Source organism: Arachis hypogaea, chromosome 18 (genome assembly GCF_003086295.3).
Source record: "Arachis hypogaea cultivar Tifrunner chromosome 18, arahy.Tifrunner.gnm2.J5K5, whole genome shotgun sequence".
NCBI classification, from domain to species: domain Eukaryota; kingdom Viridiplantae; phylum Streptophyta; class Magnoliopsida; order Fabales; family Fabaceae; genus Arachis; species Arachis hypogaea.
In genome coordinates this window covers 118104947-118121918 of record NC_092053.1, presented here as the reverse complement: position 1 = coordinate 118121918, position 16972 = coordinate 118104947, and the positions used below count along the sequence as shown (strand labels likewise).

At 34.7% G+C, this 16972-nt stretch overlaps 1 protein-coding gene and 1 long non-coding RNA gene across 2 annotated transcripts; both read left to right on the top strand.

The window, feature by feature from the left end:
* The first annotated feature begins 3597 nt into the window (after positions 1-3597).
* LOC114925855 (uncharacterized) lies at positions 3598-4273 on the top strand. Its single transcript, XR_011876627.1, has 2 exons — positions 3598-3868; positions 3953-4273. It is a non-coding gene; the product is annotated as an uncharacterized lncRNA (long non-coding RNA).
* Positions 4274-14076: 9803 nt separating this feature from the next.
* On the top strand, positions 14077-15002 carry LOC140181443 (uncharacterized). Its single transcript, XM_072225013.1, has 3 exons — positions 14077-14410; positions 14525-14682; positions 14772-15002. Exons 1-3 carry the CDS (start codon positions 14077-14079, stop codon positions 15000-15002), a joined length of 723 nt encoding a protein of 240 aa, XP_072081114.1.
* Positions 15003-16972: the final 1970 nt, after the last annotated feature.

Here is a 16972-nt window from a genome sequence, read left to right as displayed (position 1 = left end):
CGTCTCCTTTCCTTTGTCATCTTTTTTCAAAGATGCTTGATAAAGATCGACTAGGTGCCTTTGGGGTATGACAGGTACATGACCAATGACCCTTTCCACCACAACAGAAACACTTATCCTCTGTTGATTTATTTTGCCCAATATTTCTTTCTTTATCCCACTTCTGGTGAGATCCTCTCTTTTGAATATAATTTCTTTTCCTTCCATAATTTTTCTTGTTATTAAAACCTTGCCATTTACCTCTTCTGGGGTAATTTGCCGCATTTACTTCAGGAAATGGGGCGGCGGCAGCTGGACGCGCTTCATGATTTTTCAAGAGCAACTCATTGTTGCGTTCAGCGACAAAAAGGTAAGAAATTAACTCAGAATATTTTTTAAACCCCTTTTCTCAATACTGCTGCTGCAGGAGCACATTCGAGGTATAGAAGGTTGAGAAAGTTTTCTCCAACATATCATGATTAGTTATCTTTTTCCCACATAATTTCATTCGTGAGGTGATTCGAAAGATTGCAGAATTATATTCATTTATGGATTTAAAATCCTGTAGACACAAGTGCGTCCATTCATATCGGGCTTGAGAAAGTATCACCGTTTTTTTATGATTGTACCTTTTTTCAAGGTCTTTCCAAAGATCTGCAAAATCTTTTAATGTGAGATATTCATTTTTTACACGAACTCCCCGGCAAAATAGAATTTTTTTCGTAATAAGTCTTTTAAATTAACATTCTTTTTTTGTCAAAGCTGTTTTCATAAAGATGACAAGGTAGATTGTCCATTCACTATTTTCAAAAAGAAATATATATTTAATAGAATTAAAAAAAAAGTAACTCTGCGTGTTTTTATATATATATATATACTCTAAAAACATATAAAATTTTTTCTCTTTTTTATTTTTTTTGTGAGTCTTAAGTTACAATATATATAACACTAGTAAATATATGTATTAACTTTATTATTATAGTGAGATAATTATATTAGTGAATATTAATACTAGAGTTTTTTATTTATTTTTTATTATTTTATATTTATTATATTTTTTGTTTATTTATTTAGTGAAAATTTTTTTGTTTATTTATTTTACAACACGTTATAAACACGAGACTCTGATCAAAATTTAAGAAGACTTAAGATAATAAATTTTCATTATGTTGAAACTCTCTCATCTTAAATTTAATGCTCTTGATATATTTGGAAACAACTATTTATCATGGATAGTAGATGCCGAAATACATATTGATTCAATTGTAGTAGTTCCAATTCCTTAGCCTGTCTCACGGAGTTTGCGAAGTATTTCTTGTAAAACTCCTCTCTGAACCTCTCCCAGATGATAACCTCATCTCCATTCCCTTGTTGTAGCAGACTGTGAGCTCTCTGCCACCAGTATTGTGCTTCCCCATTCAACTTATATACAGCAAATTCTACTAACTAATCCTCCGATATATGTTGTGCTTGCATTGCCCTTTCTATCGCCTCGAACCAGTTATCGGCTTTCGTAGGATTCGTTGAACCCTTGAAAATTGGGGGGATTGACCTTAGAAAGGTTACCAATGTCATTGGACCTCCTTCAGCTGAGTTTTCTCCAGCTCCGCTACCATTCCGTTCATTCTCTCCATGGCCTGGTTAGTAGCCGCAGTATCCGCGTGCATAGCATTCACAAGAGTGGTCATAGCAGCCAAGAGCGTGGCTTGGTTATCCATCGTTGCATCTCCCTCATTCTCTCCCTGCATACGGGTTCGACCACGTCTACGAGTCATCATTCGAGTCCTGTCCACACCAAACAAGTGATATCAAGGTGATTAATCTTAATATCTCAAGTTAAGTGCTTCAAATTCCCAAGAGTATACTCATAAACTTCATGCTAAACATATCAATTAGATATTTTAAATAGTACAGATACAATTCAAAGTATACATTGAAGCATAAGCAATCCATCCCTCAAACTCACGAGGACAAACTGCTCTGATACCATAATATCATATCTAAATTTTCAAATTATGATTCTAAATTTTTTTGCCCACGACGGCTCATGTTTAATTAATTATTTATTTAATTTTCATTAAATCAGAGTTTTACAAAATTAGATTCCTTCGAATTTTGAATGTCAACTCAATGAAGTTTCTTATAGATTTTAGTAACAAAAAATACATATTTAATTTTTTTATTTCATCCAAATATAACTTACGAAAAAAGATTTTTTTTTATATGATTCATGACCATTTATTATAAACCATAATAAAATTGTATTAGGAAATAAAAAAAAGTAGTCCATTTGAATTATACCTCTTTTGATTTGATTCGATTATTTTTTTTTTAAATAGATTTGATATTCATATAAAAAAATATATTAATTGATTCATTCCATATAAATTTTCATTGAATCTAACCTAATTATTATTCTTAGTTTTGTTTTTCCGCCACTAAATTATCAAAACAGTATGCCAAAAAGATTATAAAATCTACCATTTTCGTCCCTAAAATTTTATCATTGTTAGGTAAAAAAATTAGACTCAAATCATAGTTGCAATCAAAATATATCTTAGCCATTTCTTAATATTTACATCATTGTGCGAATTTTTACAAAGTACTTTAATTTTATTAAATTTTTTTCATGACTTAGATTCTTGATTTTGATTTTTTTTTCTTTCTAATTTTTTAAAAGATATTTCTAATCCTTGTTAATTGATTTATAAAAAAATATATTAACTGATTCACTCAAATTAAAACAGTGTGCCAAAAAAATTATAATAATTATTATTTTTGCCCCTAAAATTTTATCACTACTGAATAAAAAAACTTAAATTCCGTTTGCAATCAAAATATATATAAATGTGGCATTCGAACTATATATATTAGATATAAGAAAACAAAGTTCCATGTTACGTTTGAAGTCTATTGCCGTTTTCAACTTTTAATTTATTTTTGTTTTATTTTTTTAAAACTTTTGTTTCCAGTTTTTATTTATTTTTTTTTTAAATTTTTGTGGCTGAAAATCTGAAGCATATTAAAAAAATTAGATGGCCTGAGAAATTTAAAAAATTATAAAATGAGGCATTTTTGAAAACCATTATAATTTATAAATTACGTTTTATCATGGTTTAATAATTTAATTTAATTAATTAAAATTAAAAAATAATTTATCACAAATAAATTCCTCCAATAACAATCGAACAAATTATAGAAGGCAACTAATTTCTTATTTATGAGAGGGTGGGATAAAAATTACATATATATATATATATTAAATTCTATTAAATTTTCTCTAAAATAACATGTAACTTATTCTTTATGATGTGTTAAGTTTTAGAGTAAATGAATAAAAGTACACATAAAAGATTTTTCGGGTTATAAAAGTAAACATGACAGAATCGAAATTCCAATGTACATACCAAAATGACTAACGATGGACAAAACTAATCTGCCATTAGAGGAGATCTGTTTCCGTTAAATGTAGTGTATACGTGACAAATATATTAGTGATTTGGCACTATTTATCATTTTTATAAAATCTGAGGTGGAATATATCTTATTTTCTAATTTTAAAATAAACTAAATAAGATTATTAAAAGGGAGAGTGTCCTTATTGTGCCGTAAGTTGATGGAACCCTAATGTTACGACATTCTCCAAAGGTGCCAATAAGGGTGAGAGGTTGAAGCCATGTCTAGGTTTAAGGATTGGAAGAGAGTACCTTTACGAGAGAATAGCTCGAGTGACACCGACGGATCATCCACCGGAACTGCGTCAAAGAGAAAGAACAAAAAACACCCTTTCAATGATGGCAAATGCTACCATGGCATCGAGGCCGTGTTACTAAAGTCACGAACAGAGAATAATCTAAGAAGATGGTTCTTTCGATGTTCTTTGTATAAGGTATGTATAGATTGAATTTCTAGACTATGTTTACTGAAAATCTTTTCTGATACTCAAATTTTTTTATCTTTATGTTTAATGAAGAAGGAATCTAAGTTGAGATGTGAGTATTTTGTCTGGATTGATGAAGTAGAAGATGAGTACAAAGACAAAGCCATTCGAGATACTAATTTGTTACAACATTCACTTTCATGGGAATACAATACTATTACGAATGAGGAGATTTATCCCGATGATGCATGTGTGAAATTGTTGTTTAACCAGAACAATAGGATGAGGGCTGAAATTAATGACCTTAGAAAGTTGATAATTGGATTGTATATGAAAATGAGGATATTATGTGTGATGGTTGTGTACAATTTGTTAAAATAATGAGTTGAATTATATATAACTTCTTTGCTTCAAGATGCATGTTTTAAGTTAGTTAATGAATGTAAAATGTGCTGGAATTTGGAACCAGCTTGGACAATTAGTTATATGTGTTTTATCCAATAATAAAATAGAAAAATATCACTATAACAAAAAATAACACTGATAAAATAATAAACATTGATCCCTTAACCAACATAAAAGAGTCATATATAGTGCCAAGCAAAGATACATAGTCCAATAAAAATTTAGTATTATCATCACCAAAATCAACATAAAGTAACAACACCACAAACTAAAATGAAATTAATTTATCACTAGGGTATACATAGTTATGCCCACAAAACACAAAAAAAAGACAAACTTCTATAGTAAACAAAACACAAAAAGCATGCTACCTCTTGATGCCCAATTCACTTCTTTATCTCAGTTCTTGATGTTTTTTATGGTGCCTTTAATCCTTTCTTGTTATCTTTTCTTTTAGATCAAGTTGACCTTGCTCCCACCATCCTTAGCTGCTTTCTTTGTAGGGGTGTACGTGGATCCATTTTGTTGTGGTGTCCTTGGATAAGGGAAGTTGTGAGATATTCCAAATTCCTCACAAAAAGATTCAAATAAATGGTTTTCAAATTCAGTTCCATGATCACTTCTTATAGAAGAGATCTTTACATCCTTTTCATTTTAAACTTTCTTGTCAAAAATTTCAAAGGCCGAAAAGGTTTCATTTTTGTGTGCAAGAAATAAAACCCAACCAAATCTAGAGTAGTCATCCACAATTACTAAACCATAATGTTTACCACCTAAGTTTTGAGTTCTTGTTGGACCAAATAAATCAATATGTAGCAATTCAAGTGGTCTTTTAGTAGAGATGTCTTCCTTTGATTTAAATGAACTCTTTGTTTGTTTTCTCATTTGGCAAGCATTACAAGTGATGTCTTTGTCAAACCTTATTGAAGGAAGATCTCTTACTAATCCTTTCTTGACAAGTTTGTTTATTTGAAATATACTTGCATGGCTCAATCTCTTGTACCATAGCCACTTTTCAAATTCTTTAGAATGAAAACAAGCTATATTTTGATCCTTTAGTTCATCAAGGGTAAGTTCATATACATTATTACAACGCTTAGCTATGAACAACACTTCATTGGTCTTTTCATTTACAACACAACATTCGAATCTTTTAAAAATCACCAAATAACCCAAATCACACAATTGACTTATGCTCAACAAGTTATGCCTTAAACCATTAACCAAAAAGACATCATCAATGAAAGTAGAGTGATTATTACCTACTTTTTCAACAGCAACTATTTTACCTTTTCCATCATCTCCAAAGGTCACAAAATCTCCATCATACTTGTTTAGTCTGATGAAGAAAGTTGACCTTCCAGTCATATGCCTTGAGCATCCACTGTCCAAGTACCACATATCCTTTTTGTTCTTGGATGCTAGGCAAATCTGCATTAAAACTTCAAGTAACCTTAGGTATCCAAATTAATTTGGATCCTTTGAAGTTAATCCACCTTGGTTGCCCAAGTGCATTGAAATCACAAACAACATTGTAAATTTGGTTTTCTATTATTCTTTTTTCAAGGAAGCATTGTGAATATGAGTGACCAAATTTCTTACAATTAAAACAATGATTTTCTGATGTATGTTGCTGAGATTGAGAAGAGTTATGATGTTGGAAATGATTAAATGACTGAAATTTTCTGATTTTTGGAAGATGTGCATTTCTTTTAAAAAGATTATTTTTGTTATGATTGTTCCTTTTTACAAAAGCATTCCAACTAGAATTTTTGGAAGCATTTGGACTTTTCGAATATGAGGTTTTATTGTAAAATGGTGGATTTTTTAAAGCAGTCTCATTATTCGAAATGTATCCCAGACCTGACTTATTTGATGTGGGTTCGGTCTTTGATGATGGCTCAGTTTCACTAGTATAAAGTTCATCAAATTCCTCCTCATGTGTGGGAACATATCCAAGACCAGATTTGTTGGAAGTGGATTTAGTTTTTGATGAAGAAGCCACAAATTTCATAGAGAAATCATTAAAAACTGCACTTTCCTTGGTTACATAACTTAAACCAGATTTTTCAAACAATGGTCTTTGACTTGCAAGTAATTTGTCCAAGTTGCTAGAATTTTGAGTAAATTTTGCTAAATCACCATTCAGCCTTTTAATCATTTCATTTAATCTTTCATTTTCAGCAATAAGCTCTTGAGAGGGATCCACAATGTGCTTTCCTTTTAGTTTTTCAAGTTCATATTTTAGAAATCTATTTTCTTCAATAATATCCAAAGCACATTCAATTTTCTTCACCTTTTCTCTCAAAAAATCATTTTCTGCTTTTAACATTTCTTTTTCAGATTTACATTTAGTGTATTTTTCCAGCAGTTTTGAAGAATTTTGTGTGAGATCATCAATTATAACATGTAAATCATCTATGGACAAGTCATAATAATTTACCTCATCAAGTTGATCATCATCAGCCACGAAGCAGATTTTATCTTCACTTTTGGAGTCTTCTTCCTCATCCGAATCATTCTCAAGATCTTCCCAAGATGCCATGAGCACTTTCTTCTTTTCTTTCTTTCCTTTTTCTTCCTTCTTGAGCTTCGGACAGTTGAACTTAAAATGTCTAGCCTCCTTGCAATGATGACAAATCACCTTGCTCAAGTCCTTCTTGTATTTCTTTGAATTTGAACCCTTGTACTTGCTTTTGTTCCTCATTATCCTTTTAAGTCTCCTAACAAAAAACACAAGTTCATCATCTGAAAAACCATCACTAGACTCACTCTCTTTTGATTCTATTTTTGACTTAAGGAAAATTTCCTTTTTTTTAGTCCGGGTTTGTGTGTGTGGCTTCATAGATAAGGAGTTTTCCTCTCAGCTCATCATAGATTATAGGGCTTAGGTTATTACTCTCGGCTAGGACAGTGACAATTGTTTCCCATTCCTTTGTGAGGCTTCTAAGGAGTTTTCTCACTAGGATTTGTTCTGAGTAGGTTGTACCCATAGCATCAAGGTTGTTGATTATGATTGAAAATCTCTCAAACACTTCATCAAACAAACACTTCATTAATGCTTTCTGCATCCTTCATATTAAACATCTCGTACTCTTTTCACAGCATATCAATCCTCGTTTCTTTGACCTATTTAGTGCCTTCGTGTGTAACCTGGAGTTTCTCCCATATTTCTTTGATTGTCTTACATCTAGACACCTTTTGATACTCTTCAAAGCTGATAGCACAGTGAAGAAGGTTGATGGCTTTAGCATTCAACTCCATTTTCTTCTTGTCATCATCGTTCCATTCAATTTCTTCTTTTGGAGTCACCACTCCATTAGTACTTATTTTTGTTGGAATCTTGGGGCCGCTCACAACAATCTTCCATATGTTGTAGTCAATGGATTGGATGAAGATCCTCATCCTCTCTTTCCAGTAGGCATAGTTCTTCCCGTTGGAGAAGGGAGGCCTATTGTTTGACTGGCCTTCAGATAGATTGTAGACAACTGTGGTTGTGCCCAAGTTGTTCGCCATTGGACCTTTGCTCCAAGCGGTGAAGCTTGATTCTTGAGACCTTGATCTCAATACCAATTGAAGGTTTTAGAAGGCTTAGAGAAGGGGGTTGAATCTATGACCTTCTTTAACTTTAATAAAATAACCTTTTAAAAAGCTTTCAGTCTGATTCTGTTTGAACTTAGCAGCGAAAAATTTATGAGACAATTTTATTTTATCTTATGAATATCAGAAAGTATAACAGAGAAGGGAAGAGAGAAGCTGACACCATTATGTATCTTGGTTCAGTTGCCTTGTGCAATGCAACCTACATCCAGTCTCCACCACAACAGTGGTGAAATTTTCACTATAGTTAAAGTATTACATACACCAATTCCACAGGATTGACACAATCCTTTCACTCTCAAGTTCTAACCTAACTTGACTTGGTTATGCTAATACCTAACTCTTTACTCTTAGTGCTCACCCAACTAAGAAAGGGGTACCTCACTGGTACAAGATACAAGACACAACACCAACCTAAAGAAATTTGAAATTACTCTAGCCTTTTCACTCAAGTGTATCACTCAGCCTTTTATCACTCAGCCTTTTATCACTCATCAGCTTTTACTTGAGCTTTCTCTTAATGCCTTTTCACACTCCAGAAATTACAGAAAAATATAGATAGAAAATAAAAATTACAATCTGTAAAATATGAAGGAGATTAATGCTTCAACAGCCTCTTTGCTATGTGATGAACCAGATTTGCTTGCCTCTAATTTAGTTCCTCATTCTGGTAGAATGCTCCTTTGATTAGGAAACACTGTCCAAATTGATGAACTTCTTCAGAGGGCTCTTCTCAGAACATAAACCTCAAAACACTGGTTATCTCTCCTCACCTCAGCAGAAAACAAAATTTTTCTTTTTGTATCTCCTTGCATGTTGCTGAGATCCTCTCTTCCAAGTCAACTTCTCGAGCTGTGAGCTACCAACTTAGCCGTTCACTTTCTTCGATTAATCCCTAATTTGAAATTTTGAAACAGATCCCTTTTTCTTGACCGAGTCCTCAGAACAGCAAAGAAAAAATATTTTCAATGGCAATCCCATATTTGAATCCTTGAGATACTACTTTGTCCCCAAGAAACAAATTTAGCTATTGATTTACAGCACTAATTATCAGAAATCACTTTTTCCATGTATCCCATATTGGATTGACAGAGAGTTGGAGAAGAAGAGAGGAAAGTAAAATGCATGCAAGAGGAAACAAATCACCTTTAACTTCTGACTTAGTCTAAGATGGTTAGATTTGGGTGATTAGACTTTTGCCTTTCTGATCAAGCTTTCTCTTTCTTTCTTCTTTGATGAAACGAGCAAGAAGAACGAAGTTTTCTCTCTTTTCTCTATGTCTGATCGAAAGAAAAAAGGTGAACGTTGCTTTGGTGGAAGCACTTTGGAGGGATTAGCTTGAGAGATCAATTCGGGTTTGAGTTGGCTATGTCCACTTGACCCATCTGATTTCTTTGTTTTGTTTCTTTGGGCTTACTTTGTAAATGTTGCACATTATGAAGACTTCTGATTTTTATTCCAATTTCTTGGGCTGCTGCAATAATGAATTTTTGGCCTGTATCACTTTAAATAAAATCTTCAAAACTAATTGAGTAATTTGTCCAATAAATTAATGTTTGTCATCATTAATCATGTTAGTTAATTTATTAACTCAACATTTTTTTTTAATTTAGTACTTAAAATATATTATAAATTAGATTAGTTCCTAAAAGATACCACTGTAAGTTAAATTAGTCTTTCCATAAATTAGATAATAATATATCATATTAGGTACCACGTAGTATGATGACATGATTATTTAATGCAACGTATCACAAGACGATTAATTAACCAATTATAACTATAAATATGTCAACCAATTATTTTGTGACACATAATATTGACCTACTATATCATTATGTCATATGGTACTTAATATGATATGTCATCATCTAACAAACAGAAGAATAAATTTGACTTATAATTATATTTTTCAAGGACTAAGATGAATAATAATTTTTTAAAATTAATTTAAAAATAAATCTTTTTTTAAGATGAACTTAAATATTAATGCATAGTAATTATTTTATAGTCAAATAATAGCGTAAAATACATACATATGTTTTAGAGGGGTGTCTGATACTAATATGGTCATTCTATAAATAAGATAATTTGTTTTGGTGTTAATATTAAAAAATTTTATAACACTAAAATTAAAAAGTATTAAAATATTTTTAAAGTTGAAATCAGATCCTCTAATATCATTTTTCACACCATTAATAAATTTAAAATATTAAAATTAGACCCTTCAAAAAATTTAATAATTTAAAAATTAAAATCGGACTTTTCCACTTTTATTTTCAAGAAAATAAAAATTTAAAAATAAAAATTAAATTCTCCAATTTTGTTTTCTTAAACAATTTCTACATTAAAAAAACAAAGACAGTATATTTGAAAATACCACAATTTGGCCCCATAATTAAATTTTTGAGTAAAAGATAAATAGGTCTTTGACTTTTTCAACTGTAGACATTTAAGTCTTTTATGATTAAAAAATACATTTAAATCCCTCACCTTTCAGAATGCGTGACAATTATGTCCCTCCGTAGAGTTGAAGTTAAAAAACGTAACGGAAATTAATGATATGTCCGTTACGGTGATGATGTAGATGGTTGGTAAAAAATAATCAGACAAATAGGTCTCTCACATGAAACACTGCCGTTTTGACATTGAACCCTATCTCTTCCAAATATATCGAAGCCATGGAATTTCATCAATCTTAAGTGGTAACTTATACCCTTTATTCAATAAAGGGTTTATCCAAATCCAAAAGGCCTTGGATACAATAGAAGCCGAAGCGAAACCAATGACATTCGATATGGTCTTAAATACGTTGATTTCACCATTAATATGAACTTGTGAGTCTTCACTGGACTTAATCCCAGTTGACCCTTTGATCCCAACACAAAGAAGAAAAATTGATATAGGGAGGGAAATGAAAGAAACTATATCATCCACCATGAAAGTGTCAACATCTAAAGTGGAGAAACGTATAACCACAGAAGCTGTAAACAAAGAAACAACAATGAAACTTACAGTGCAATAGATTCTAAGTGACACAGGATGATTAACAGCTTCAAATCTCTTCTCATGGATGATCATGATTGTAAGCACAATTTGTGTTATTGCCTGAACCAACCAAAACACTCCATTAAGTACCTTCCATGTAGTTTGAATTATAGAACTGCTGAACACCAAAATAGAAGCAACAATGAAAAGTGCAGCCAAAACGGATGTTGCAATGAGAGTTAGCTTAAACCATAAGGTTGTTATTTTAGTGAAACTCCTGTTGTTTCTGATAAGGGACTTGTTGAGCTCATTGTTATGGTGGTTATTGTGGCTGTTGGAAGTGATGCTGCTGCTGTTGTTGTTGTTGCCATTTGAAAAGAACCTTTGGTAAAGCTTTATTATGGCAAACACATAGAAGATAAACAAGAGAAGAACATCAATAGCAAAAAACAAAGCTCTCTGAGGACATGGTGAAAGAAACACATACTCAAGCGAGATCTTAGTAGCGATACCAACCCCTCATAGCAGCGATTACACTGTGAATGAAAACGACTACCTCCCCCAACAACTGGCGCCGCCACGCCGGAGCAGCTGGCTCCGAAATTCGCCAACTCCTTCCTCTCGGAAACCTGGATCCTGGTGTGGCGCAACTTCATCAACATCCGTAGAACCCCAGAGCTGTTTCTGTCGCGCCTCATGGTACTCACCATCATGGGCTTCGTGATGGCCACAATGTTCCACAACCCCAAACAGAATCTCCAGGGAATCACCAACCGCCTCAGCTTCTTCATCTTCACTGTCTGCCTCTTCTTCTTCTCCTCAAACGACGCCGTCCCCACCTTCATCCAAGAACGCTCATCTTCATCAGAGAAACCTCTCACAATGCCTACAGAACCTCTTCCTACACCGTTTCCAGCTTAATCACTCACATGCCTTTTCTTCTCCTCCAAGCTTTCATTTACGCCGCGATTGTTTGGTAATAGCGTCGTTTGAAGCATAAAGACCAATTTGTCCATTAACAATTTGTTCTCCATCCACATCGTCAACTAAAATGGACAGTTCAGTTTCTACCCTCTAGGTCAGCATTTTTCATTGTTATTTTAAGCTCCAACTCAACAGAAAGGTATAATTGTCATACATTTTATAAGATGAGAGATTTAAATGTATTTTTTAGGGTTAACCACTAATTATACCTCCGGATTTTGTAAACGCTGACAATAATGCCCCTCACTTTTATTCTCGACAAAAATATCGTTGGATAATTTAAAAACGTGCACCAAATGCCCGTCCGGCAAGTGATGCCTTCTCCATTGACGGAAGTGTGTGATGTGGCAAACGGAAAAGCTTGTGTGGCAAACGGAAAGCTTACTTGGACCCATTCCCAAATTTCCTAATTCAATTACCCTAATTCCTAATTTATAACCCAATTTCAACTAATGCTTTAAGAAGTTAAAAGATTTTAACACTGTGAAAGAGTAAAATAGTTAACACTGGAGTCATAGTAGCCTCTCCATCTTCTCCTTTTCAAGTCACCGTCGAAGACCATCGTCAGCCCATCGTCGCCGCAATGCTGGTTTGGAGGGACATTGTCGCATGTTGGTGGTTGTTCATCTAACAAGGTACGCGTAATATCTCTGCCTCTTTGCCATTAGGAACTTTGTCTTCGTTCATGTTTCTGTGGCTATATGGTCTTTGATGGGAAAAAATGGCAACTAAATATGTGACAATTTGGATTTCCGGGCATTAAAATTTTGTCACTTGATGCATGCCTTGTTTGCTATATTGCATTGGTTTAGGGTTTAGTCAGGGTAATTTTTTTCTGTTTTGGATGAACAATTTTAGTAGTTGATTAGTGTTGTACTAGTATTAAAATGTGTATTTTTTCTGCTTGAAATTTCAGATGTCCGCACTCATAACATTTGCGATGCACCACATGGGTAGGTTAGAAAGCAATCAAAAGGGTGGTTTGCAATATTCTGGGGCTACTGTTAGCAACATTGACAGGGTATGTGTGGATACTTGTAATTTATTTCTAGTAGAAGGGTTGTTTCTCGATTTAGGTTACACAGGGTTTAAGGACGTTCATTGGTTAGAGCCCGGTTTTGACTTATCAAATGGTTTAAGGCCGCTTAAGAGGGATGCTGATGTTATTAGTATGTGTGATGCTGTGATGAAAAATGGTAATAGGGTTCACTTGTATTTTGAGCATCCTGTTCTAGAAAATCCTGAGTACGTAGATGAAGTCAAGGTATCTGAGGATGAGGTAGAAGTTGTAGAGTTAGACGATGAGGATGTGTGTCGTGATGAAGAAAGGTAGGGAGAAGATGAGGTGATGGAAGATTGGTACAATGGTAATGGGGAAGTGGGTCAAGACTCAAGACAAGGGTAATGTTGAGACTACTAATGTACTACCAACTGAGGCACCCCAAGTTGAGGGAGATCAAACTGCCGGATATGAAACCAATGAGGATGTCGGTAGATATGGTAGAAAGAGACTTAGAAAGAAACATGCAAGGCTACCACCATTGGGTACCACCAAAGTAGTAGGGGAAACACTAGCTGAAGAAGCTAGAGGAGAAGCAGAATCTGCGCAGAATGTGTCAAATGAAGATGTGAATCCGCATGTTGAACCTGCCATTGAAGGTAAATTCATTTAGAAAATTATGCAATTAAGGTTTCATAAAAATACTAAACTGCGATGTTGTTAACAACGAATTATTTTATTTTATGTTATTGTAGAAGAGAATCATAATGAGGAGGGAGACGATAATTTAAGACAATCAGGAAGAAGGAAGAGACACTCAAGGCCACAACCATCAGGTCAGAAAATTATTCCTCCCAGGGACAATGAGGCCCCAACAGTGGTTGTGCTTGTACATGAGGGTAATGCTGATGGAGTTGATAAGGGTGGGGAAAATGAGTTCCAATACGAGTCTGAGGATCTTCACAATTTAGCTGAATCAGATGATGAAAATGGGGTCCCGGTATTTCCACAACACAATCCTCAAGCACGCTTCGGCCAAGTTAGACTCGAGCTGGGCATAGAGTTTGCAACGATGCAAGAGTTCAAGGATGCTGTTTAGAAGTTTAACATCCAAATGGGGAGGGAAGTGTTCTTTTTAAAGGTGGAGCCTCTAAGATGCAGAGTTATTTCTTATAATCAGGACTGTCCGTGGGAGGTGTACTTTTCAAGGAGAAATTTCCCACCAAGTTTTCAAATCAAGATGCTAGCTGATGAGCACACATGTCTAAGGAGTAACAAATCTAGATCGGTAACCTGTAAATGGGTGGCTGGAGAATTAGTTAACAAGCTTAGAATTTCTCCTAATTTGATACAAAGGGAGGCAGAAGAGTGGTTCAAGGTAGAATATGACATAAGTGTAGGTGAGCGAATGATGTATAAGGCAATAGAGATGGCAAAGGATATCATTGAGGGGACAGAGAAGGAACAGTATGGTAAGCTACGCAATTATTTATCGGAGCTGCTTAAAGCTAATCCTGGTTCTACATGTACTATGAGCACACATCCACAACCAGAGGGTTTGCCTAAGTTCAGAAGTTTGTATATATGCTTAGAGGCATGTAAGAGAGGATTTAGATATGGTTGTAGGCCTTTTATTTGAATTGATGGAACCTTTCTTAAGGGGTATTTTGGGGGTCAACTACTCACAGCTGTAGGACAAGACACGAATAATCATCTATTTCCTATAGCATATGCTGTGGTTGATGCGGAAACAAAGGAAAATTGGAAATGGTTCTTGAATTTACTTCATGAAGATATCGATGATTACAAAGAATTTGGGTGGAACTTCATGAGTGACAAGCAAAAGGTAATTTATACATCTTGTCTAATTAGGTAATTTGTATTCATGCACTTATGTTGTGATATTGAATATTGGATTTTTGCCATGTGGTTTAGAGACTGGTTCCAGCACTTCAAGAAGTCATGCCAAAAGTTTCACATAGATTTTGTGTCATGCACATGTGGCATAACTTGAACAAGAGATGGAAGGATAAAGAGTTAAGAGGAGCTCTGTGGCAGTGTGCTCGGGCAATGACAGATTTGGAATTCAAAAATGCAATGGCATATGTCAAGCGGATCAATGTAGGAGCTTGGGAGTACCTGTCAAGTTATGAACAATCATCATGATCGAAATCAGGCTTTTCTGAATGGCCTAAAGTGGATAATGTTACCAACAACAATGCTGAATCATTTAATGCAACAATAGTGGGCATGAGAGGAAAAAGTATCCTAACAATACTAGAAGAGATAAGGTTCTACATCATGAGGGTTATGGCATAGCACAAAGACGCTTTATCATCATACACAGGAAAGCTGGCACTTATTCAGATGAGTAGGCTTGAAAAGGAGAAAAACGAAGGTAATTACTGGGAGGCCCAGTGGGTTGGGGACGATGAGCATAACTTATTTGAGGTGAGGAGATATGGACACAGGGTTACTGTTAACACACTAGAAAGAACATGTACCTGCAAAAAGTGACAACTGATTGGATTGCCCTGTTGTCATGGAGTGGCTGCTATCCAAAAGAAGAATCACCGGCCTGAGGACTATGTGCATCACTGGTTGTGCATGGAGCACTACAACAGGGCATATCAGTTTCACATTAACTCTGTACCCAGTGAAGAGTATTGGGGTAACTATGAAGGTTATCCTTGTCTACCTCTTCCATACAAAAGACCAATTGGAAGACCTACAAAAAAGAGAGCACGTCATGAATCTGAGCGTCAGGGTAATAGCCAATACAAAATGCCGCGAAAGTATGGTCAAACTACTTGTAAGTGGTGCAAAAAGGTAAACACCTCACTTGATAGTAACCCATTGGTTTTGTACTCGAAATCAGTGTATACATGACTTGTTAATTTGTATTCTAAATATGTGCTAACCTATTGTATATGCTGCAGCAAGGACACAATGCAAGGACATGTGAAGAGAAGAAAAAAAAGTCTTAGGGGAGATACTAGTCAAGCAGCCGAAACTGCATCAGGAGCAGCAAATGAACAAGAAGATGCTACTGATATATCAGATAGAGAGCAAGAAATGTACTATGAGGAGACTCTTGAGGCAGCTGATGAACAACAAGTTACACAAGGGCATCCCCAATCTCAAACTGATAATGAGGTTAGCTTCAATGTTAACACCTTTGTACTTGTTTTTTCTGCAACATACATAGACTTCTGGAATTTATGTGTTGGATTTGTAGCAAGCCCAAGGGTTGGAATCAGATCCTGTAGCAGCATCTGCTTCAACCACCACTATCAACAAGTCAGCTCCACCAAAGGTTGCTGGTGTTGTAGCTGCTGCTCCAAGACTTGTGAGGAGGGGTGCATCTAGTGCTAGGGCAAAGATCCCCATTATGAGACCACTATCCACTATTGCACTAGTACATGATCCAATTAGGCCACCACAGGTCAGGTCCAGTGTGGCTGCTGCTCCCACTCCAAGGGCTACCTCAGTGAGGCCCAATGTACCTTTTAGACCACCACAAGTCAAGCCCAATGTGGTTGGAAGGCCTAATATTCATGTGAAGCCCAATACTTCAGCCCAAGTGCATGTGCCAAATTCTAGCTCCAGTGCTCCCTCATTGGTTTCTCACCAAACAATGAGTGCAGCAAGCAAGGGTACCACAAAGAGATTCATGGAATTCATGCCTACACCTGCACCTTCAAAGCTTTCACAAAAACAAAAGAAGAAGCTATGATGAATGTGTTGTATTAGTGTCTTTTGACATTGTAGAACTGATTTAGGAATCCTTTGTTTTGAGTGTTAATGAGCTTTTTGGCTGACTTGTTTAAGTTGTTTTCAGATATATTGAACTAAGTTGTGTTTGACTCTGTTAAGTACTTTTTGTGGTAGATTACCTAATTCCCTTATATCATTGCAACATTGTCACTTGATCACAGGTTATGCTTGAATTACAGGGAATGTTTATTTACTTTTTGGGGATTGTTATAAACGTTATGTAACCTGTTATGGTCAATGTGATCAGATATAGTACATTTAAATGTTAATTACCAAGTTTGTACTACAAGTATTCTATTTGATTTTATTGCACTTTGCAAAACACAACAGACATCGGGTTCTCATCAAATTTATAGTTG

Excerpts from the sequence above, each read along its gene's own strand:
- LOC140181443 (XM_072225013.1), top strand. The coding sequence starts at position 14,077 with ATGCTAGCTGATGAGCACACATGTCTAAGGAGTAACAAATCTAGATCG. Across the intron at positions 14,411-14,524 it reads GGGTTTGCCTAAGTTCAGAA|CTGTAGGACAAGACACGAAT; the intron begins GTTTGTATATAT and ends AACTACTCACAG. Across the intron at positions 14,683-14,771 it reads TCATGAGTGACAAGCAAAAG|AGACTGGTTCCAGCACTTCA; the intron begins GTAATTTATACA and ends CATGTGGTTTAG.